Source organism: Blennius ocellaris, assembly GCF_963422515.1.
Source record: "Blennius ocellaris genome assembly, chromosome: 5".
Classification (NCBI taxonomy): domain Eukaryota; kingdom Metazoa; phylum Chordata; class Actinopteri; order Blenniiformes; family Blenniidae; genus Blennius; species Blennius ocellaris.
This window is the reverse complement of record NC_137654.1, coordinates 18,426,371-18,450,206: the sequence shown is the minus strand read 5'-3', so window position 1 is coordinate 18,450,206 and position 23,836 is coordinate 18,426,371. Positions and strand designations below refer to the sequence as shown.

General features: G+C 44.1%; 1 protein-coding gene across 5 annotated transcripts in view; it reads right to left on the bottom strand.

Moving 5' to 3' along the window:
- Nucleotides 1-1,528: 1,528 nt before the first annotated feature.
- The window catches only part of casz1 (castor zinc finger 1), a 166,284-nt gene continuing 143,976 nt past the window's right edge, over nucleotides 1,529-23,836 (bottom strand). For 3 of the 5 annotated variants that reach the window (XM_080496761.1, XM_080496760.1, XM_080496759.1), the window contains 15 exons: nucleotides 22,754-22,844; nucleotides 19,627-19,791; nucleotides 17,958-18,130; nucleotides 16,232-17,103; nucleotides 12,722-12,854; nucleotides 12,232-12,295; nucleotides 11,110-11,264; nucleotides 10,705-10,827; nucleotides 10,292-10,612; nucleotides 9,995-10,193; nucleotides 8,983-9,154; nucleotides 7,323-7,471; nucleotides 6,119-6,353; nucleotides 4,659-5,039; nucleotides 1,529-3,861 (listed from right to left, as the gene is read on the bottom strand). In XM_080496761.1, coding sequence (XP_080352887.1) covers nucleotides 2,588-3,861; nucleotides 4,659-5,039; nucleotides 6,119-6,353; nucleotides 7,323-7,471; nucleotides 8,983-9,154; nucleotides 9,995-10,193; nucleotides 10,292-10,612; nucleotides 10,705-10,827; nucleotides 11,110-11,264; nucleotides 12,232-12,295; nucleotides 12,722-12,854; nucleotides 16,232-17,103; nucleotides 17,958-18,130; nucleotides 19,627-19,791; nucleotides 22,754-22,844 — 4,507 coding nt within the window. In that variant the 3' untranslated portion in view covers nucleotides 1,529-2,587. The remainder of the gene's footprint in view (nucleotides 3,862-4,658; nucleotides 5,040-6,118; nucleotides 6,354-7,322; nucleotides 7,472-8,982; nucleotides 9,155-9,994; nucleotides 10,194-10,291; nucleotides 10,613-10,704; nucleotides 10,828-11,109; nucleotides 11,265-12,231; nucleotides 12,296-12,721; nucleotides 12,855-16,231; nucleotides 17,104-17,957; nucleotides 18,131-19,626; nucleotides 19,792-22,753; nucleotides 22,845-23,836) is intronic. The other 2 variants (XM_080496763.1, XM_080496762.1) reach the window with 2 other exon arrangements.

Genomic DNA, 23,836 nt, shown 5'->3' with positions numbered 1-23,836 from the left:
ACTTTTTACAAATCCTGCTATTTTACACCCTCACAGACACACACACGTACACGCACACACAAACTGAATTCAAGTGCACGGCGTCTCCCGGCTCTACTACAGTTTAACTCGGCAAATGATGAGAACACAAAACAAACGGAGCATAAATTGCCTCCTGCTTTTGCAACAGAGTCCCGGGAGACGGCTCAGTCTGTGAACGAAAGCATGCCCACAGCAAAGTAAATACAAACCGAGAATTTCAGTTAATGAGGGGAAAAAAAACACACAAAAAAACACACGACAACAGAAACACTCACAGAAAAATGACAATGAGTAAAATGACTTGATAAATAAAACAGAAACATCAATGAATGAATTCAATCAGTGTATTTTAGTTTGAGCTTCTGAAAATGTTTGGAAAAAAAATAGATACTGCAAATAACACAATCTGCCACTGCTGGGGGTAAGTACAACCTCATGGGTCAAATTTAAAAAAAACAAAACAAAAGGTCACGCACACAAGCAAACTATGATGAGGCTATTTGAATTTTTAACTTTTTATTAATCATTTCTCCTTTTTTACGGTTTTCTTTTTAAAGGAAGCTGTTCATCAAAGAGCATTTTGTTCATATATAGTTATTTTTTACAGAGGAAAATACTGTACAAACTTTTTTTTTTTCCTTCTCAAAACAATATTCGGAGGAATATCATCTACACACATTATTATTCCCTATAGTCTGATCCTGTGATTTCCAATGTCAAGGTGTTTGATGATCGGTGTGTCCACTCCTCGGTCGCACACGTTCGCTCCTTAAATTCCAGAGGGTGGTTCTACAGATTGAATAATTTAGCGCTAACAGTAGAGTGAGCTATGAACGTCTTAGGAATTAATTTAATATCACAGTCCATATTAGTGTTTCTTATTCTGGAGCGGTGGTTTTTGTGGCGCCCCGTGTTTGCTTTTTTGTTTTTCTCCGTTTCTCTACCCGTCCAATCACAGAAGCAAAAAAAAAAATAAAAAAAATAAAAACCAGTCTTTAAATAAACCACAGAACAACAGTTCTTAGTCACACTAACATCTATTTGTGCATCAAAGCAAAAGTGAACTAAAACATATCGTTAAAGCAAATTCCCTGTTAAAAGATATATCGCATTCTTTTTGTTTTATTTTCTTGTTTTTTTCTCTTTTCTTTTTCTTCTCAGACGGTAAAAATGAACCTAAAAAGTGCAAAAACACCCTAAAAATGTTCTCATTGGAAGGTCACATAAATATTAAATAAAAACCGTTACAACAGGAGCTCAACCACAGCCATAGTGAATGGAAAACAAAATGCCGCAGGGACATTTTTATCGGTCTGTACATTTTTCGACATGAAACACACCCCGCCGGCGCTCCCTCCACGGCCCCCCGCACCCACCCCCTCGCCCACCCACCCTCGCCCCTCCCTGACACACTCATCATTTTCCACCTCCCCCTTCCCCACGTCAACTCATCCAACCCCACTACGATTTCGTTAATCACCCCCACCCCACCCCAACCCCAGCCGATTACAGATCGATATGCTTCTGAGTTAACAAAACAAAACAAAAAAAACCCAACAATTTTATGCAAAGATGCAAACGGTAACAAAAATAGTTTTTTTTAATCGTTTTTTTTTTCTATCCTCGCCCGAAACGTCATGGTCAGCTATTATCAAAGTGCACTATCAACGCACGAACTCCGTCCCTCCACAGAGGCGTGGGCAGGAGGGCTGTCTTAGCTTGGTTTTGGTGCTTAGTTGAAGAGTTTTTTTTTTTTTTCCCATTTTTTTCTCTCTCTCTCTCTTTTTTTTTTAACAGAATGTCAGAGAAAACTGTGGAGGCGGGCGGCTGGACGCCCAAATGCAGCTGAGACTGACCCGACAGTTACTGGTCAACACCACGTGTCACTGAGAGCGGGAACAAGCAGAGTGTAGCCCCTTTCTCTCAGTGTCTCATATTGATAATTAATCAATAATAATAATAATAATAATACAGAAAAAAATCATCATAGGTTTGAAAGACATCCCCTCTTAAGTGATTCGTGTCCCTTTTCTTCTCTGTTTCCACGGCCCTGCATTTCGCCTGTGCCAATTTTCTTTTGAATATTGTCTCTCTCACGCACACACACCCACACACACACGCACTTACATATATAGTTATATAGAGAGATTTGTTTTTGTTTTTCCAACGTGTTTTTTTTTTTTCACACACAAAAAAGTGGAAAAAAAAATAAAATAAAAATAAATTAAAGTCAAACATGCACGCACACGAAAAGACTGATGTGTAGTAATAAAATGCTTTACATTGCTGCCCTTACGTGTAAAACAGGGCCTAACTCTGTGTGTCTTCGTTCATATTTTTTAATGCATAATTGAATTAATAATGTTGGTCATCTTGTAAACATCATAATAAATCATTTCGGGCCGTCATTTTCTCCACGCTGTTGTTTTTTTTCTGTTGTCATCTGAAGTCTCTGGACATGATAAATGAGGCCACTTTCATTTTTGTTAATTCATAGTACACAGGATTTTCTGCAGTTCCTACAGTCTCTGTTTTTTCATTGTTTTTGTTCATGTTTCTTAATTTTTCACGGGTCAGCGTCTTGTTTTTCCAGTTGGGAAGTATCAGTGTGGTTAACGGAAGCATCAAAGCTCTCGCCATTGTCCTTCTCGCCGTCGGGCTCCGCCGTCGAATCGTCGTTCGAGTCAGAGTTCATATCGTCCTCGGGCTCCTCTTCCTCATCCTCTTCCTCCTCGTCCTCCTCCTCCACATGCGCCTCCTCCTCCGGCGACATGTCGTCTTCGGCCTCCCCGGACGTTCCCGTGGTGTCGTCCTGAGCGGCCGGCAGACCCAACGGGGCGATGGGGCTGTTGCGGCCCGGCCGGGCGGCGTCGTGGTACATCTTCTTGCTGAGGTCCAGCGAGTCGCTGAGGCCAAGGCCGGCGGCGTTCTTCAGGAAGAACAGGGAGCTGCTGGTGTCGGTGCCCAGATTGAGGGAGCCGTCCAGGCTGATGGAGGACGGCGGGTACGAGTGGTTATAGTCAGAAGTGATGGCGGCTGTTTGGTAGAGCATGGCGGAGGCGCTGCTGCTGATGTGGGACAAGCTGTGGAGGCCCCCGTGAGAAGAAGTGGAAAGACCCATGGAGGACGGTGGAACCGCCGCCACGCTGCCTCCCAGGAGGTGTGCGTTGTCCTGTTTCGGTGACACGGATGGCAGCTCCCCCCGTTCCTGCTTCTCGTGCTTTCTCTTGTGGGAGTCCATCTGGGACATGCCTACCACCGTGTGTTTGCACTCGGGGAAGGTGCAGTGGAAGTGCGAGCACTTGAGCTTATATTTGCAGTCAGGGACCTCGCAGTCGACGCTGGAGCTGAACTGACAGAACCCGGCCGCACTGATCACATCTTGCTTGCCGTGGTGCTTGCGGTGGGCCGTCACCTTGGTGCTGTCGGTGCAGCGGAAGCCGCAGCGCAGACAGTGGAAGTGGGTGCTGTTGCCTGAGAACTGGCAGTCAGGGAAGTTGCAGCTGAGCGAGGATTTGAAGCGCTTGAAGTCATCCAGGACCAGGTTGTCCACGCGGTCGTGGTGCTGCGCATGCTTGTACATGTGGGTTCGGCCGCAGAACTTGTAGCCGCAGTTCTCCCGGGTGCAGTGGTAGTGGGTGACCTTCAGGGAAAACTGGCAGCTGGAGTCCTTGCAATTCTCGTAGAGGTCGTAGCGCCGGAAGCCCTCCAGCATCATCCCCTCGTCCAGCATCTTTCGAGACGACGCCGTCTTGCGCCGCTTGCCAAACGGTGACATGTCCTCGATGATCCAAAAGCGCTTCTTTGCACCGGTGGCCGTGGGAATGGAGATTGTGTTGCCTAAAAGAAAAGAAGTGCACTTATTAAATATTTATCAGCTGGATCACAAAGTAAAACCCACAAACTGCAAGCAAATGACTGTCCTGGATAAAAGTCTAACATCCAACCATACTCAGCCAGAAGTGGATCACAGCTGAGTAAGCACAGAGAGCCACAAGTTTTTATTCCTAATTCCCAGAATGATTAAAAGAGGGGGGGGGGGGGATGATAGATTGACTGTGGGACATGGCACTTTTACAGGGTGCCTCCAGCCTCCAAACAGAGGCGGAGCTGTGAGTCTTAACCAACCCTCTTATCTCCATGTTGTTTTACGAGGGGCACCCACCTTTTGCAACACCCTGGGGTCACTGCTAATGATGTGATCCCTGTTCTGCAAGACAGGAAGCAGTGGGCCTCGATAAAACTTGAGGCGTGATTAAAATAAGAGGCTGCTGATGCAGCCTTGTTAATGGAGACTAAACAAGGATCGGGCTTCATAGAGCAGGTGCCAAATTTACTGCTCCATCTCTAAATCCTAATAATATTAAAAGTGAAAGTACACACAAAGGTACAAGTCAATTACTTGTACCAATGTTCTGTTACTTTACCCACACTGGAGGCATGCACACATCATCACTTCAACATAAATGTTTTGGCATGCTGGGAGGGCCGTTTTTTTTTTTTTTTGTTTTTTTTTTTAATACATTTTATTCACAGAAATACTGAAGAGAAAGGCTGAATCACACAGTTAAATGCTGCACAGGACTCAATAATTGAGAGTGACAGCTGCAGTGTTGGTTTGCGCCGGGGATAAGTACCTGCAGCATCCTGCACTATAGGGACGTCATTTTTAACCGGAGACGGTGTGGCAATGATGGGGCTGAAAGCTGGTGTGTTGGTTGGCATGACAACACTCCGAGTGGCTCCCAGAGAGGCGCTGAGCAGAGAGTATGACAGACAGGATGGAGAGAGGAGGTATGGGAGTGAGGAGAGAGGAGGTCGGAGGAGAGCGGGAGAGAGGGATGGAGTTTGGGACTGGAGGCCAGGCTGAGGAGCGGAGAGAGGTGGTGGTGGTGGAGGAGGATGATGATGATAGGGAAGGGGGTGGGCTGGAGGAGAGGAAGAAGGAGGTGCGTTTTGGGTTGCGCTAGTGTCAGCAGGGGTGGTAGGAGCAGAAGTGGTGGCGGGGCAGCCTTGTCCTGGAGAGACAGGTTGACCAGAAAGGGTGAAGGACAGGCAGGAGGGAGGGGGAAACACACACACACACACACACACACACACACACACACACACACACACACACACACACACACACACACACACACACACACACACACACACACACAAACAGAGTCCACAATGCACACACACAAGTGCCCACACGCACACGGACACACACACACGCACACACACACACACACACACACACACACACACACACACACACACACACACACACACACACACACACACACACACACACACACACACACACACACACACACACACACACACACACACACACACACACACACATACACACAGGGATGGGAGGTAAAAAGGGAAAGATAAAAGATAAGAGAATGATACAAAATGAGGCCCATTCAAGACAAGAACCCCAATCACCAGCCAAAACAACAATGATGAGAGTAGTGGATAATACTGGCAACATGTGAAGAAAGGTGAAAATCACAAGACAGGCTTAGATTCAGATAATTAAAAAATAAAAATAATAATAATAAAAAATAAAAAAATAGAGGAGCATCAATTTATTCCGCAAGTTTGAGGCAAAAAGAGGCTGTTTCTCATTTCCTTCCCTTTCTCCCACAATTCAACCCACTAAAAGTGCTAAAGTAGACATAAAGCCACAGGGGTGATCTCTGGCCAAAGGAAAATGTAATAAGCTACGTACAGTGCAATAACTCAAACCACTGATGTACAAAATGGAGGTTTTATGAGGATGACCAGGCAAACTGCGAAGTGTCTTGTCCACGACTCAACATAAGAATAGAGCATTGTCATCAACCTCATATATTCTGACTAATGTGTCTGTGACTGGAAGTCAAAGTACTGAATCATGAAACACATGATTGAAGGATGTGTGAGATGACACGTTGCTGCCTTTCTGGGTGAGCTAGGTGATTTTGGATTGAGTGAAGCCTGACGTTCATTGCGGAATGTAGGAGTGGAAAAACCTTTATTGCACTATTCACCTTTACAGCAAACTATATTAAAGATCCACATGCTGACCCGTCGGGTCTCTTTCGCACTATCTCACCTGCCGGAGAGCTGTCGATGCCCACAGGGGTGCTGGTGCAGCTTCGGTCCTGGTTGGAGGACTCGGAGGAGAGGCCCAAGGGGCTACCCCCTCCCCCCATGTAGTCCATGTAGTCGTCGGTCTCGTCCATGCCGGTGGAGAAGTTGGAGGCGAGGCCGTGCTGGGCGGCAAGATGCCCGGACACCATACCGGACGAATGGTGCATCTCATCTCGCCTCTGGCCAAGCGACATGACCTGGAAAACAAACAATTTTAATTGTACAGGGCTGAAACGGATATTTCTGGGCATGAAGTGTCACTAATGCAGGTGCAGCCTTTTGGCATGTCTGCAGATGTCAAAAGTAGAAGAAGAATACCTAGAAGAATGAACGCTGTATTTAATTATGATGCAAAGGCAATGGAATAGAGACAGAACAAAGAGAACTTGATAGACCTGATGTTTCAATCCACAATGTACAGCAGTCGTTAAGAAAATATGAATGCTCAGTGTGGAATTTTCAATAAAAATATGTCAGGAGTGATTTGTCGTGACTTGTGTGACAGGATGTGAGTGATACTCTCTCTTTTAGGACAGCAAATAAACTTGTTAGTCCTTTCTCGAAATCTGAGTCAGACCAGGAAACACAACTTTGAATGAATGACAACAATAAGAAAACAGTCAAACCAGCACACCTGATTCAAACTAATAACTGAAAAAGTAAGAACATTATTAAGAATTATACAATTCTTTTGGCTGCATGGATTCTTTTTGACATGCTACATTTTGCTTTAAAAGTGCTGGTCTTTACTTCACACTTTAAGATGTGTTCTAAACGTACGCACGTTAGAAAAACAGCTCAAGAATTTTTTTTTTTCCGTTTTATGAGAAACTAGTATGACTGCACGTATTTGTTAACACAAGAAAAATACAGATGAAAAAACTTCCAAAATGAAACATTTCAAATTGCAAATTGAAATAATTTAGCTAAAAAGAAGATCAGATTAAGTCTAACCGTTTCATGTAGCAGCTGAAAGGGAAAAAAAAAAAAAAAAAGGCTTTCCCTGTTTAATATCTCCCTAAAAGGGTGTGTGAGCTTTGTTGGCATTTGTTTCAATAAACTGTTCAACACCTGCTATAGTTCAACCAGGCACCCAACCTGTATTTTCCTATAATTATCCTCCCTAAACTGGCCTGTGTCACGCGCCGCTGCTCGTGCGTTTGTACCTGTGACGGGACTCTGTCGAAGTTCTTCCCCAACATCCGCCTCATGTGTTTGCGCGCGTGAGAGGTCATCTGGTGCTTGAGCAGGAAGGAGAACTGGCAACCATCGCGGATGCAGTGGAAGTGGCTGTTGACTTGGTTGTACTTGCAGCCTATGAAACAACAAAAACAAAACAAAAGAAACAGCCGTCAAAAGTCTGCGGATTCATTCGTCTCGCGTTCACCGCGAGGCGATCCCAATACGGAGACGGCGTTGTGATTACATCAAACGCAAGGGGAAATATTTTTAGGTTTTCCTAATTTCATGATATAACTCCGACAAAAGAGGGATCGAGTTTCAAAGTGTTTGGGAGTGTACATGTAGGAGGAATATTAGATCACTCGGGTGTCACACTGAGCAAGTCAAGGCTTCTATGCACTAAACCTGTGGAGCTCTTTTATTACACTGACATGCTTTATTCAATTAGGAATTTACATAAATAAATTCTCATTTTCTGTGGGCCAATAATGCACACACCCCTGCAAACCAAAGTAAATATACAATTATTACCATATTAAATTCATTTTTCAAAGTATCTCCATTGTCATTTGTCCTTTTGTTCTCCATTGTAGCTCTGTCTGCTTCATATTCTTCGCTTCTTTTTCCCCTGTTTTAACCGCTCCGGCTCTAATTGCTTTATGATTTCAAATTAAATGAATGTTCTGTTTTGTGCCTGTTAATCAAATACCATTATATAAAAGCAGGCAGAAATAATTGAAAGAGTAACATGCTGGGCAGGTGCTAGCATGTCAGTAACCATGGCACCCAGTTTAGGAGAAAAACATGTCTGTGTCATCACATAGCTTTCACGCACACAATGTTTTTAAACGCGCAAAGTTGAGCAAATAACAGTAACCCCCCCGTGACACGGAGGGCCTTTTGTGAGACAGAAACCAGGTAACATCATCAGCGGTGTTCAGTTTAATGTGGCTGCCATGGATACTGGCAACCCATCAATTCTTTATGACTGGAGTGCGCGCGATGGTAATCCTTTCAGTTTTTTTTCCCCCCCAAGCCCAAACAATACAGTTGGCAGATCAGGCTGGGGACAAAAAACAGCTGTTTAGGGCCTGGTTTTGTTTGCTTTGTTTCTGTGCGCTGAAAAGCTTGTGTAACCGCCTGAAAAAAAAAAAAGGGAAAAAAAAAAACACAGATCACTTCTAATTCATTTCTGTGTGATGGCAGCGGTGGCTGAAAGGCGCAGCTTCGCAACACAAACAGGCTAAACCAGACAAGCCAGATAATTAACAAACACAAACCTAATTGCTCATTTCTGACAGGGGTAAAAGAAAGAAGAAAACAACCTGGATGTGATTGCCCTTTTTGACATTATTGCTCGTATAGTTATGGGCAGCACTGCCTCTGGGACCCGAGGTGCCATTGTGAATATGCAAAACGCAGCGACAAAACCTGCAAGGCGGACTTGAATCATGTCTTCGAAACTGTGTTTGCCAACGCTGGTCTCTCTCCCTTTGCAAACACAGAGAAAATCCTCTTGCTACAACCAGCACAACATGATTCTCCGAGTAACACCTTTAATTCAGGTGTTTGTCAATGCACTGGAACAGGTGGACTGAAGCCTAAAACTTGAGACAGGAGCAGTAGCGGTTTCATTTCTCTTACCCAGCCTCCCGCACTCCTCTCTCTTAGTGAAGTATTTGAAGCCATTGGCGGCGCGGCGCTCTGCCTTCTCGTGCTTCTTGACGTGCCACGGCAGCTTGGTGGTGATGTTAGTGACAAAGAAGCAGCCGGGCCGCAGACAGTGATAGTGGCCCCTCATTCTGAACTCGCAGTGCTGCAGAGGGAGACACGCCATTTACGATTTCATGAGTCAAATGTGGCAAATGTTTGAAAGCCATAGGAGCCCATTCATTTCATTCGATCTTCCTTGTGTGCAAAGTTAAACTGAACACTGCACAGTTTCTCCAAAAACATAATCAACACTCTTTCAACACCCAGCCTTTTACTTTTGGCTTTTTGGGAACATCCCACACTTTTAAGTACAACTACCTTGCTTTTCCAGGCTTCCTACAAGCACCCCTCCTTTCTAACATGTCTGTACACCACCATCTGTTTGTGAGGCCCAGATCCCAAAGGACCAGGCCAAATAAGATCGGCTCAGTTTAGGAGATGGAGACTTAGGGGAGGAGGGGAAGAGTGGGAGGAATAGGAGGAGGTGGTGGAGGAGGAAGGGGGGGGACTTTTTGTGAGAGGGGTGATTTTCGACACATTAATGAATTCATTTAAACGGTTTTCCAAATACGGGCTCATGAGAGCAGGCAGGGGCTGCCATTTAGGTTTCATTTGCGAAGCATTCCCCTGATTTTTGCCCTATTCCAGACAGCCTTGTTTACTGTGCGAGTGACAATGATTTATTGGGTAATATCAGCTAAATTGGCCTTTTCTGAGAGGAGAATGCGGCAGTCAAAATGACATCATTGACATATAAACAGGCATTACTGGGGTGAGTCGACTGTCTTTCTCAGCCGAGATGGAAGACGGGGAGCAGTGGTTGTGAAAGCCTTGAGTCAAATAACCTCAAATACTGGTCTAATAGATAGCATACTTCATGCTTAGAAACCTCTGGGGGATGACAGTAGGTGATTCAGCTCCTGAGTTATCAAGCCACACTCACCTGGTTGGGACAGAGACACTGAAGAGAGTAGTAGGAGAACTGGTCGCGGACGTTCACCAGGTTGTTGTTGGGGTTGATGTGGTCCAGACAGTGGGACTCGGCCTTTCCGGAGGTCTTGCACACGTACTTGCAGTTCCCAAACAAGCAATGGAAGTGGAACTTGTTGGAGTACTTGCAGTCAGTAGCCAAGCAGGGATCACTGGATGAGTGAAGCAAATGGAGAATACAGTATATTCTTTGAACTTTGAAAAAAAAAAAGTTGAAAAGGGGGCATTCTCTATTGTATTGGGCTCTTACTTTTCTTGGAATTGCAGAAAACCAGGTTTGACTTGTGGTTTAGCATTCTCCAAAGATGTGGTGGCCACAGGCGAGTTGGCAGGCAGGTTGGGCATGGAGGCAGGCATCTGAGGGATGCTGCCAGTCAGCTGCTTCCAGGCCAGCAGGGAGGGAGGAGGAGAACTGTAGCCCCCAGAGGAGGTGAGGTGTGCCACATCCAAAGAGGGGTTGTTAGCCATTGAGACGGGGGCAACGGGCTGCAGCGATGCTCCTTCGCCCGACTCTTTTCCCTCGCCGAAGGGAAACTCAGATTTGACTTTCATGGTTGCTCGGAGGTGGAAGCTGAAGGATAAGGCAGAAGCTCAATAAAGCCAGAGACTAAAATGCAAAAAGCATGCGTTTATTTTCAAATTGTCCATCGCACTGGCACTCACTTGGCATGCTTTATGGCCCCATCCACAGTGCTGAAGAGTGCACCGCAATCTTCTACCACGCAGTGAAAGTGAACCTTCTGTAGGAAATCACACTGAGCCTCACAGAAGTCATCGGTGTCAAACCTTGACAAGAGATAAGGAAGACTGTAAATGGATTGTTTTCTCACAAAATGTTAACTAAAGGGTTGATTATTTCTGACAGTAAATGCTTGCTTGAAGTTCCTGCAAAGCAAGATTCTTTATGCTGTGGGGAGATTTCGTTCGTACAATATGTGAGGCGTATTTACCAAGTATTTTCAAGAAAAGATCAAATTCCAGGAACCAAGCTGTCTGTTTTCTCACTATGAAAATGAGCCAGTGAGGTTAATCGCAGCATTTTCTACATGTTGAGTTCCCCCTTTTTACCTGCGGAGGTATGTCCTCCAGATCTCAGTGGATCTTTCTGGCAAAGGCCTCTTCAGCACTCTGCTCAGATGCTCCGAGGTGCTGTTGCCCTGGCCCGCCTCCAGCTCAGTCTTCAGGTTCATGGCACTGAAGAGGGCAGGGTTCACCTGTGACATCTACAAAACACACAGCACATAAAACCAGCAGCCACTGGGTTAGACGAGCAGACGCAAGCTGGGCATTTGCATATGTTGCCGAGAGTGCGGGAGAGAACACACACGCACACAAACACGCCGTTTGGCCGAGCGAAAAAGAGGAGCCGCATTCACAAACAAGCAGGCTTTAGCTTGAGAGCAGGCCAAACGTGTTTGCCAAGCATCCTCCGGGAGCAACTGTTAACCCTTTTATGTGATGTGGCGGCTTGAATCAACCCCGCAAATATCTGACGCGACAACATCTGAGCTGTTGGACATGACTTCTGCTTCAGTGTCCGGGTTTAACACGGCTACTCTTAAGTTAGTCCCCCCAAGAGAACGGCTTAAAAAAGACATGAAGGGGGTGTGGAGGACGTCTTGATCTGTTGGTGAGGGTAAAAAAAATGGAGTCCGATCTGCCATTACATCATCAATATGATGGAAACCACCTGGCTCATTTTTATCGGCCGCAAGAAGATATATGACTCAGACAATGTCCATTTTAATCTTGACAAAAAAAAAAAAAATCCACGCGCTTAAATTTCCATACGCGAACGTTTTAGACTTGTTAAAAAATGAGGGCAGCACCTTCTTATTTTTTTTTTCTCCTCTGGCTTTTTAATCAAACAATTTATAAACTCTATAAATAAATGTAGAATGAGGCAGGGGGAAGAAAAAGTATAAAGGCGGAGAAAAAAAATGAACGGTGAGTTCAAAACAGCTCATCAAAAAACAAACATCTCTATATATCTGGCATGGCACCCAGCTACTGCTTCATTATATTAATTTGTGAGAGGTGCAGTGAAAATTACACCGTATGAAAAATGGCTGGAAAATTTAAATGATACAAACTCATCTTATTAGTGGTGAAACATTAAAAAACAAACAGGCCCCTCCGTGTCCCGCTAATTTGTCTTGGGATGAAAGGCGTTTGATGGATGGATCTTACCTTATTCATAAGCGAGGATAAAAGAGATGTATTCCCTGGTACAGGGTGTCCGTTTGATTCATTACTGGAACAAGGAAAATGAACAATGTTTAGTCAAGATTTGCATGAGAACAGTAAATATTACTATTTATCACGCAAGGTGTGCCTGTATAATGAAGAAGAAAAATGCTGTCTTCTTAAGAAATAACATCTAGTGTGAGTTAGAGGGTTGGAGTTGACAGTTTATGTAAACACATCTCTTACAAAAAAAATGGACCCTTGCATGCCTGTGTGTGTTTATGTCGACAAAGACATGAACAAATACTGTATGTAGTGTGTTTAAATATACATTTTGTTGCTATATTTTGCAAACACATTTGTATTACAGTTACAATTTAGCTCAAGAATAAAAACTGAATTTCTTTCATTTTTTTTTTCTACTTTCTTTATTTTGAATAAATAAATAATGAAAACCCCCTCATTAAACTCTCAAAGAGCTGAGCAGCAGTACCTGTGGTCTTTCTTGCTCAGGTCCAGGCTGTGCTCCTGTGCAGAGCCTTGGGAGCCCCCGGAGTTGGCGTCCCCCGGCTCTTGCTTCACTTGAACCAGATTGAACTGGTTGGCTGAAGCCGGGTGCCCGTTCCCTGAGGATCAAGCCAGAGACGCAGAGGAGAGGAGAGACAACAAAGTTATTGTTGGTCAGCATTATTACCCTCTGACGAGATTCAATCTGACTTCTGTCCTGGCCCGAAAAGAATACTCCGAGTGATAATTATTGCGAAATTATGTCAGGCCGTCAAGCCTTTTAAATGGTGATTGAGAGGCGGGAGATATGAGGGAAAAAGACTCCTTTTTCTACAGCACTTGTCACAACTCATTTACCAGGCTGCCTCTTAACTGGCCATTAAGTGAGATGCTAATGCTGAGGGAAAGTGGCAGTCTCAGATTGGCCACCCCCCTCCCTTCCCACCTTCCCGGGCTCCTTGTTGGCCTGACAACGGACGGCAGCCAATGCCACTGAGCATACCCACAAGGAACAGGGGTGCTATGTCGGTCAGATTGGAGCTGACAGCCAATCAGATTGGTTCAAATAGCGTGACCTCTCGATCACATTCTCCCTCAGATAGGTATTCAGTGAGTGCTGTGAGTGAGGAGAGGAGCGTTGGATTGAAATAAATAAACACCAGGCCAGGGGACAACCTGGGGTAAAAATGCTGACAGGAAGGTGAATTCTGTCCCCCCCCCCTCTTTTCCAATCTCAGGGGATTGAAATATTAATTTGTCCTGGAGCAATACACTGAAAGCTGAGTCTTTGGTTGACAATAAGTGGTGGTTTACTTAAAAGAAAAAAAAAAAAATTATGTCATAGGACGTGGGAGACCCTCCGTGAAATGTTTGAGACACTAAAACTGGACAGTCGTGATTGGTTTGGTGCGAAATCTGTTGTTTAGGAACTGAGGCTGGAGTTGAGGGATAGTGACAGGCAAGGTCATGGGCAACCAAGTGTGCACCCTTGGCCCTCAGCCTGGTCAGGATCCTCTCCTGTTTTTTTTTCTTCTTCTTTTTTTTTTTCCCGAGCTGTGGAGAAAACAAGACCAGCCGACGTAAGGGGGAGACCAGAGTTCCGCCCCTCGCAACAAGATGACCCAAAGACATATCAGGCAGAATAGGAGTGGAAAAGCCAGTCTTGGGCCTTGTCAGCTGAAAGCCAGGAGACGAGGAAGTGTCAGTGTCAGTGTCAGCTCAGTTTGACAATGGCTGAGGTTGGAGAGGCTCGGGGGGGTTGGGCGGGGGTGGGGCTAAAGGAAAACAGCAGTCAAATAATTTTGCGTCTGGTTTGAGGTCACTGGCTGCTTACGAGTCCCCCCTACCCCCCCACACCCCCCAACCAACTTGTTAAGAGTCGCAACCCCCCCAAAAAAATTAACTACCCAGACAAATCCTGCCTTGTCATTGACAATTAAATCAACTCTCAGAGAAAATGAGAGCACATCACATCAAAAGCAGCCCCTCTCTATATGATCTACACATGATTGCCAGGACGAATGCAGCATTCCTTCACTAAATCACTGGAGAAGGTGACTGAAGGCGGATTAGAACACTAAATTCTTATTCTAATGCACATAGCAAATTATTATTATTTATTTTTTTACCATCTTTTCACTTCCCAAGGAGGGAGAACAAATGAGTTTGACTCAAAGCAGCTTCTTTCTGGAAATTATCCAGGAATAATGTACCACCATGTAATTACTCCGGATAAGATACAGAGCTTGTGAAAGATCATTTGTACTGTGTGTCTAATTAGTAAACCCTTCAGATGCTTGAATCTCTGGGAAAAACACTTAAGGGTAAATTAGAGCGGAACATTAATATAAAAAAAAAAAAAATACTGAGAATATGAAAATGCTACATTTACTGCAAAAGGGCAAAGTTTCACAGTGCAACAAAAGAAAACTAACCACGGAATAAAATGACCACAAACACGGCAAATTTTCTCACACCTTTTTAACAAACAAGCACAAACCACTTCCTCCTCATTTTAGCCTTAAATGCCCTGTTCGCACATGTTTTGAAACAAATATGAGAAACCACAGCGGCCCTCCATCCTGTGTCTGCACTCTACAGCGACTTAAAAAAAAAAAAGGTGTGTGTGAACAGAAAAGCACATTTTATTTTTGGTTGCTTCCCCAGCAAAGAGCTCTGAGCTGCAGTCTTTGAGCAAACTGATGAGAAGGGGTGGTGAAGACACCATCTGTGGAGGCCCCACCCTCAGCGGGGGCCTTCCTAGTCTTCAGACTACCTGCTGGAAGCCCAGAGGTGGAGCTCAGCCTGACAGCCTGGGCTCAGCTCGGCTCCCCGGAGCAGCTGCCCCGGCTCTCTCAGGGCCCGTCCTGCTCCAGGAGCACCACCAGGAATTATAATCCTTCCCAGTCCCAACATCCGGAGCAGTCCCACTTTCAATCCACACCCCACCTGCTCGGGCTGTGCACGGGAGGATCCGCCACGACTCAGTGCGAGACGACGCTCTGCCATGCATTATCAGCGGAATATTTCACCTTTGTTTTCATTTCAGGGGGTTTTGTTTAGAGGAATATGATAAACCTAGACAAGCCAATTACCTCCAAAATTTATGTGAATTATGTTTATGCTAAACAGACAATAATGTGTTTTCACAGAAACAGAAGGTTTCTGAAAATCCAAGAAGTGTCTTTGTTGATGCATGCCACAGTTCTTGTATCAATGAAAAAAAAAAGCCTGTTTTCTTAGCTCTGGAGCATTGAGTCATTTCTGCCTGAGTGATTTCTAGTATTTTTTTTTCTTTCGTTCTTTTTTTTTTTTTTATCGGTTTGCATGGAGGATACGGAAAAAAAAGCCAAAACATTTTTTTTTTGTTCTCGTAATTTCTGAACTTAATTTCATTCCACCTCCATTTGCTTGGAACGGCGCAGACAGAGATAAGAGACCAATGATGAGGAAACATGTTCAACACAAGCCCCAGGAGCCCCCACTCTGAACATCATAAGAGACTTTTACAGGCTCTACTCTCCCCTGTCAGCGCATTTATCTCCAAATGGATTGTGGGTATCTAACAAACGATCAACACAATAACAAGCCCCGAGCAGAGGACCATGCCTCCAGTATGTCCCTTTAAGCCTGAAAGCGGCAGTTTTCCCTGTCTTTCTCTCTGTTGTGGGAGAGTTAGAGAAATGACCTCTGAGTGCACTCTGGCCGTTCTGTCCACGCACAGAGAAGAATGTAGCTTTTCATTCACGTCAAGCCGATTCTCTTTACACATGACGGCTGAAACTGTTACTGTGTTCTTGAAAATAACACCAGGAGGGATAAGAAGAGACACAGTAGTATTTAATTTATCAATAAGTGACCCTAACACAGGACCACGGGATAAACATAATTGCTGGATGTTTTATTTTATGCTTTGTTTGCAAGCAAATTATTATTTTCCCGTGTGTAATTGTTAGCTGCACAAAATACAATAATGACTGTTTGTGAAGTGACTGACCTGTGTCTGGACTGTTGGAGGGCTTCAGTGCAGCTGCCGCCAGCCTGGCCATCATGGGGGATATCAGACCTTTGCTCGCAGAGATCTTCTCCATGATGGAGGAGGAGGCAAAGGAGGTCGGGGTGGTCGCCATGGCTCCGTCTGCTCCCACTGTGGAGCAGCCTTGGGTCAGTGAGTCGGTGGGCATGGAGTGGGCCCCAGAGGATGCAGCTGAGATGAGACTAGCAGCTGGTGGAGGCGGCTGGAGGGGCAGCCTGGGCATGAGGGGGAAGAAAGGGTTGGAGGTAGCCAGGGCGCTGTTGGAGAGAGCGAGGGCGACCGGCATGTTGCTGGGCAGGGCCTGAGACAGGAGGCTGGACATACGTTGCCCCGCGCTGGGCAGCGAAGTGGTGGGCTTGAGGGCGTGGCCCGACGCGGAGGAGGAGGAGGAGACAGCGGTGGTGGCCGTGGCCAACAGGTGCGGTCCAGCGGTGGACTGTTGGGTCGTAGGCGAGGCACTCAGGCTGGAGTTCTTGCTGCTGATGGCTGAGAAGTCTATCAGGTCGTCATTGCTCGATTCCTCCGGCTCATCCTTCACCGCCAGGAAGGCAGAAGAGAGGCCCATGACACCGGAGGAGCGGATGTGCCGGCGCTCGTGTTTGCGCTTGTGGGAGGTCATCTGGCTGGTGGAGGTAAATGTGAAGCCACAGCCTGAGCGGATACAGTGGAAGTGGTTGGTGGCCTTGCTGTACACGCAGCCCTCGTACTTGCATTCCTCGTACTTGTAAAACTTCTTGAAGCCATCTTTGGCATAAGCGTCATCCTTAATGTGGTAGCTTTTGTGCTTCTCAATGTCACACTTGTTCTTGAAGGTGAATGTGCAGCCCGGGCGCCTGGAAAATTGAGGGGGGAAAAAATTGCGATCAGGTATGATGCTCTGTCACAAAGCCTCAGTTACCTCAGTACAGAGGGGAGTCATGGAGACGGTTCACATAATTCAAATATTTCAGGAGGAATGATAGCTGAGCTGGTTTTAGTGAGACAGCAGCAGCTCATTGACACGTCACCGCCATCAACCTCTGCCAGACGGGGACATTCCTGAGAGGAACAAACGAGTGATTCTGTCGCCCACCGACAATATGTATGCGGTGCAAATTTCAATTGAAAGCATTGATGCTATACTGAAATTTTCCATCACTTCTTTGAAGACTGATGAAGTGCTATATTTTATATACATGATGGAGTTTAATAATAATTTGCTCAGTTTCAACCTTAATTCCGGACCTTTTAGAAGAAAAGTTATCTATGAGATCTGCCCGATCTTATATTGACTCCATTCATCCACCTTTTATATCATTTAATTAAAATGATCCCATCTGTCTAAAGGCAAAGGCAGACAACACCCAAGACAGATCTCCAGTCACACAATGAGACACTCACAAGAAGTTTTACAGACAGCGGTTACCTCAAATACTTGTTTTTGGACTGTGGGAGCCCAAACACGACATACCACTACTATACCATGTGGCCTGATTTCCTGATTCGTTAAGGTTAAGTGCTCATATGTGTGTCCCAATAAATGATGGTAATAATAATTCATTTAAAAGTAAAAAAATAAAAATCATAAAAGAATAAAATAAACAAAAGAATGAAACATATATCGTGGGGGTTTTCATGCTTGAATGTGGTTTTACTAATGTAAAAGAACATTTTAGAATAATGAGATTCCATATTGAGTCCGGCTCACCTGCAGTGGAAGTGAGTGGTCTTCTGCCCATAGAACTGACACCCCACTGTGCCACAGTCCTCAGTGGCACGGAATCTCTGGAAGCCATCGTTGATCAGCTGGGCGTTCTTTTTATGGAAGTTTTCATGCGTCATGACATCTGAGGTGCTGGTGTACACCTTGCTGCACCCCACCTGCAAAGTAAAGACAAGAGCATGACAGCCATAAGTTGGAGATCTCAGCCTCCCATATGCATGTGAGTTTAGAGTGAACAACTGCAGTTGTGCTTCTATAAAAAGAAAGAAAGAAAAAAAAAGCCTCTGCAAGGCTGTACTTTAAGAAGCTCTGATAAAGTGTACAATCTAAAGAAAAAGAAGCTCATTGTGGTTAAGTAAGCACGTATGGCCTAGAAATGAGTATGAGAAGGCTGCTTTCTCACATTGACGATTTAATTTGTGGTGATGCACACTGTTACAAGTTTCGTGTCAAACGTGACTTGGAAACAATCTTGTCATTGTGGAAAAAGAGAAAAAAAGCGACACAGTTGTCACAGAAAGGTGCTGAAACTACAGTGAGTTCCTGTCAAGGCAGGCTTTTTAAAAACAAAAATTCATATTTGGAGTGCGACGAGAGACTCGCCTCAAACTTACTGTAACTTTAAGGGCAAATTTCAGTGGTGGAGGGGGCAGGGGAAAAAGCAGACGCAACGCAAGTAAGATGACTGTCTTAAACTTTGGTTTAAAATGTTCTGGCACACAGACATCTTTAGAGCCAACAAAGGGGGGGGGGGGGGGGGGGGCAGGTAATGTTTGAAATAAAAGCTGTGATTGTATATCATTCATGGCACTTTTCGCCGGTGCAAACCGGGCAACTTCTCCATACTGAGTCAAACAATGAAAAAAATGCCACTCTGTTTTTTTCCCCCTTAAATCAAGAGAGCCGATGCCAACATCTGCAGGTTCTCAGGGACTGTTAAAACAAGGGCTGAAATGTCCTAATAACAATTACGCAGTTAGAGGGGTTTAAAGAAGAATAGATCTCAGGCCATCCTCTGCTGCGCTGCTGCCCTGCCGGCGAGAAAGCTCTCGGCACAATGACACATTGAAAATAAGCAGATGTAAAAAATTAAACAAATCCAGCGAGGGGGAATAATCTTCAACTGGCTGCTTGATACTAAAAGATGAAAAATGTGAAGTTTATATAAACACCTGACTGAATTTTATCCATGCCAATTAAGGAGTGAGAGAGTGAAGAGGTGGGGGAAGCAGAAGCAGTCTCATTTGGATTCACCCTTTTTTTTTTTTTTACTTTTCTTTTATTCACTTGAGGATTATTTTTGCCAAAATGACCTTTAAAGCCACAATGGAAAATGTTTGAAGTTTATAATTAATGTTTCCAATCCAAGTAAACTGTGTGACTCTCAAACATCTTCAAGTTGTGTAAGTCTCGACCGTTTACTAAAAACCTAATGAAACATAAAATATATGTTATGTGGCTACAAAATATAAACTCAATCATGATTTCCATTTTTTCATCAGCATAAGCGTGACATAAGTTATTTGGATTGTATGTTTGAATTGAGCACATGGAACTGTATTTGCGGATGCTCCCTTATGCATTCATAGCTACTGTACATGTTTGTGGGTTTATTGTGTGTAGGTGTAGGAAGAACTGTGACTGTGTAATGTACCTGCATGCAGTGGTAATGGGTGCTTTTTCCATTGAGGTGGCAGCCATGGTAGTAGACACTGCAGTCGTCCAGAGGGCTGAAGCGCATGAAGCCATGCTGCAGGGAGTTGTCCCTCTTCTTGTGCATGTTGTAGTGCCTGATTACATCCTGCTTACTGGTAAACCTCTGCAAAAGGGGAGGGGGAGAATGTACGGCAACAGGTTGGTGTTTATTTAAACCAGTCACAGATTCAGCAACAAGTCACTTTATCTCTGTGGAGGCAGCAGCTGCAACATGCAGGAGCCAATTGGCAGTTGGGGAGGGATGTGCACATTGCAATGGAGAGGGTAATGGTGTCTTTAAAGATGACGTGTTCTGTGGTTATTGATTTACTCCACATATCTCGGAGTTGTGACCTATCAAAATGCAACACCAAAGGCTCCGGGATTTTTCTAAGCGCAGCAGAAGCTTCGACATGAAACACAAAGTACGTTCCCCATACACCACTTGTCTCTGTCTCCACCCCCTCCCATTCTAACTAAATGTATTTTTCAAATTAAGATGAATCAATTGACATGCAAGATCGCAGTTCTGATGTTTTTGGCTCTGGAAAAAATTCTGTTCCATGCAGATGGTTTCTCAGACGTGCACAGGGGAAAACAGGAGACAACAGAAACAAACAAACAAACAAGTCAACCAAAAAACATTTTCGCTTTCAATTCACTGAGATATGATTCCCGTTTTAATTAAAGCATTAACACTTGCTTTTGGCTTTTCGCCTGTAATGATGAGAGAATATGCTAAGAGACCCCCGCCTTCTAAAATTACAAAATAAATAAATAAATGAGGAAAAATCCCTCCCACACCCAGGAGTCAGGAAGGGGAAACACAAAAGTCACTCCACAGAGACCCGCCGCAACCAAATCTGCTGTAATTGGGTTTAAGCTGATGTTACAGAAACTGTAACAGGAGAAGCTTAAATCAATGAGACAGTTCTGTCTTCAATCCATATTTATCTCCAGTTGAGGGAAAAACATCAGAAAGAAGTATTCTAAAAAGCAACTAATTGCTGTACAAAGTAGGGTAATTGCTTTGTGTCATGTGTTCCACTTGCGCACGAGCAAAAAGCGAGGATCTCACACAGCTGTTCATTCCTTTGCTCTTGGCCTGTTTCCCACTGTATATTTCAGAGATATTTCACTACTAAAGGAGCAGTCGCTTCATTCAGATTTTTCGTATCATTGATAAGAGCCCCATATTTATCAGTTTTCAGTGTTTCGTGATCAAACATGCAGATTCCAGTCCTGCGCTGTGAGCTTTGGGTTATCTAATGATGTTGATGATGACCGGAAGACAAGTTGAGCTGCGGTCATGGTACATTCGATCCAACAAGCCGTCCAAAATAGGCCATGGAGAGAGAGCTGACTGGGAAAAAGATCTCATTTTCAGTTGAGTGGTGATGAAGGTTGGGAGCCACTTGCTACATTTATTTTAGGATTCCCACTAGTGTGGCAAGATGCACACTCTCCCTCATGTACAAGCCCATGAAAGGAGAATGTTAAGACTCAGCCAATTGCCCGGAGGCTGGCAGTGGGATAATATTCCAGGAGTGTGTGTCATGTAACAATTCATGAGTTATCGCTTTGAAAGGGGACTGCTCATCACTGCCTGCCTGTTTTTTTTCCCTGTATTGACATCCTGGGAGCTGGCTTCCAAAGCATATCTGTGTTTCCACGCAACGCCAGGGCAACAGAGAAATGTGGACCTCACCGTGGAAATTGCCATGATAACCTGAACTAACGCTCTAAATAATGACATGAAATGATTTTCCTTTGTATTCCTCAAAGAATGTGTCTCATCAGACTGTGAAGCGGGAATCATGCAGAAAATGAAAGCTTGGATCTGTAATGCTTTTCACGACATAAACAACATTTATCGAGCGGTAATCTCTCTTGATCAGGAGCAGACAGGAGATTACATCTGAAGATGGCTTAATTCAGAAAATGGTGAGGATCGGAGGAAAAACACACACACACACAGAGTTCTAGCAGCGCATGGATTTTTTCGACGTCTGCGACAAATCTACCCGTGTTTATCTAACTCTCTCGGGCCATATGCTACAGCAAACACACGCATGGCTGTACGATGATCTGCTTTGTGTTTTTTTCTCCTTCCTGTGCCATACATGACATCTCAAGGGAACAGGACGAGATTAATAATGTGAAAGTGGATTAAAGGCAGACCCCTTAAGGTGGCAGTGTCTTCAGAAGAAAGAAAAAAGAACAAACAGATAAAAAAAAGAGCCATATTTCAAACATACTTATAATTAACCTTTGTAATAAAAGGCCAACTGTCTAACATCAACTCGACCTGAAGACGCCTAAAAAAATGAATAAATATAAACACTCCCTGCTTATTTGACAGACCGAAGACAACTTTTCATCTGTGCAAACTTTGGCCGCTGATGAAAGGAGGATCTGTTTTCCTGTTCATCTACATCCGATCAAATCTCCTTCATTTTATCATAAAACAGAAGGTGCTTGGCTTTAAATCTCCAAACCCAGCATTTGAAATGTCCACGATTAAAAAAGATTTTTCCATTTCAAGAAAATAGTGTAGAATGATAATACAGCTTAAGTTACAATAGAAATAAAGTGGGGTTTTTTCAGAACAAAGACGAGAGGGAATTTACAACAACTTTCCCAGAAAACACATGTTTACAAGTTATAGTAATGTAGAGTAAGAAATATTTCTTTTTTTAAATCACCCTAAATGCATGAGAGTTTGCTCTCTGCGAACATTACTCATTGTTAAAGAAAGATATTATTATATTATTTGACATCACCCGCCCACATAGTAAATGAGAAGGAGGGATAAGTAAAGGTAGTGGCTCCCACCAGCATCCTGTATATAAAAAAGAAATCTTATAGTAAATTCAAGAAATGTAATCAATGTTAATATTTTCAACAATAATTTGTTTGATATTAACTTATTCATTGGATCCACAGTTTGCATATTGCTATCCTAAGAAGTGGAGGACGCCCTGAAAACAAACAGATTGACTTACTTTTTTTCCTCGCCTGTGAACGCTTACCAGACAAATCCACATTAATTCAACTGATGCTGTAATAATAGTGCTGGTGCTCACCTGGTAGTTACACTCAGGGTCCATGCAGTGATAATGCTCTCTGTACTGGTAGGCACAGTGCACGTGTCCACAGTGTTGACTGCCCGAGAATCTGAAAACAAAGTTACAGCACACATTTCAACAGTGACAGATTTGTAGCAGCTGCACAGAGCAGTAAACAGAGACTGGTTCAAAAACCTGGAAAGACATCAGAGCTTATTGCGCACGCCGAACAATCACGAGGATGAAAAAGCTGAATAATGAGGCAGCTCAGGAAGATGTCAGTGTGATTGAAAAATGATCAACAGCAAATCAGGAGCGATTAGCGGTGAAATTATTTAAAATACCACGAACGGATCAAAATAAAACAGGTGAAGGAGTTTTAAAAGGCATTCTGCTCATCTCATCATCTCACCTTCAGAGCAACGCAGCTCACACCTTCAAACCCACTCTGGTTTTCCACACTGTTGCAACAATTTACCCGTCTGTCACACCAATTTCAGCCAAATTATCTCAATTTATTTCTAAAGCAGCCGTAAGAGACACTTATTACACAGAAACCCTTTCTCTTCACACGCATCCACACAGCCACTCAATCATCGGGAGCCCAATGACTACTTTAATTCTCATTGCTGTGAAAATCCTTGTTATATCAATGCACAGTTCCTTCAGGTTAACCACAGTTTTGCTCTATGAGATAAAGGGTCATGGTTCCTGAGATGCAGGGGCAGCACAGTCTACCTTTCCCCTCTTAAACCCTTCCTTTGCTCTTCAGAAATCTAGATATCAGTGTGTTAATTGTTTTTTTTTTGTTTGTTTTTTTTCAAAGAAAAGGCTTGCTACAGTACAGCCAGTTTTACAGTGGTGATTATAAGCCTGACGATGATGACTGTTAAAATCCTCCAATTACCAGTGAAAACACACAAATAAACATTTGCGCTGCTGCTGCCAAGAATTCCATCTGGTAGAGCGGAGGAGAGGGGGAAAAGGGGGCGAAGTAATATTTTTTTCCGTCTCCCTTTCTGTTTTTTCCTTGTTAGGATTATCCCAGAGCTGCATTTACAGATCACTTTGCTGAGTTCATTAAGTTAATTGAACGGCATA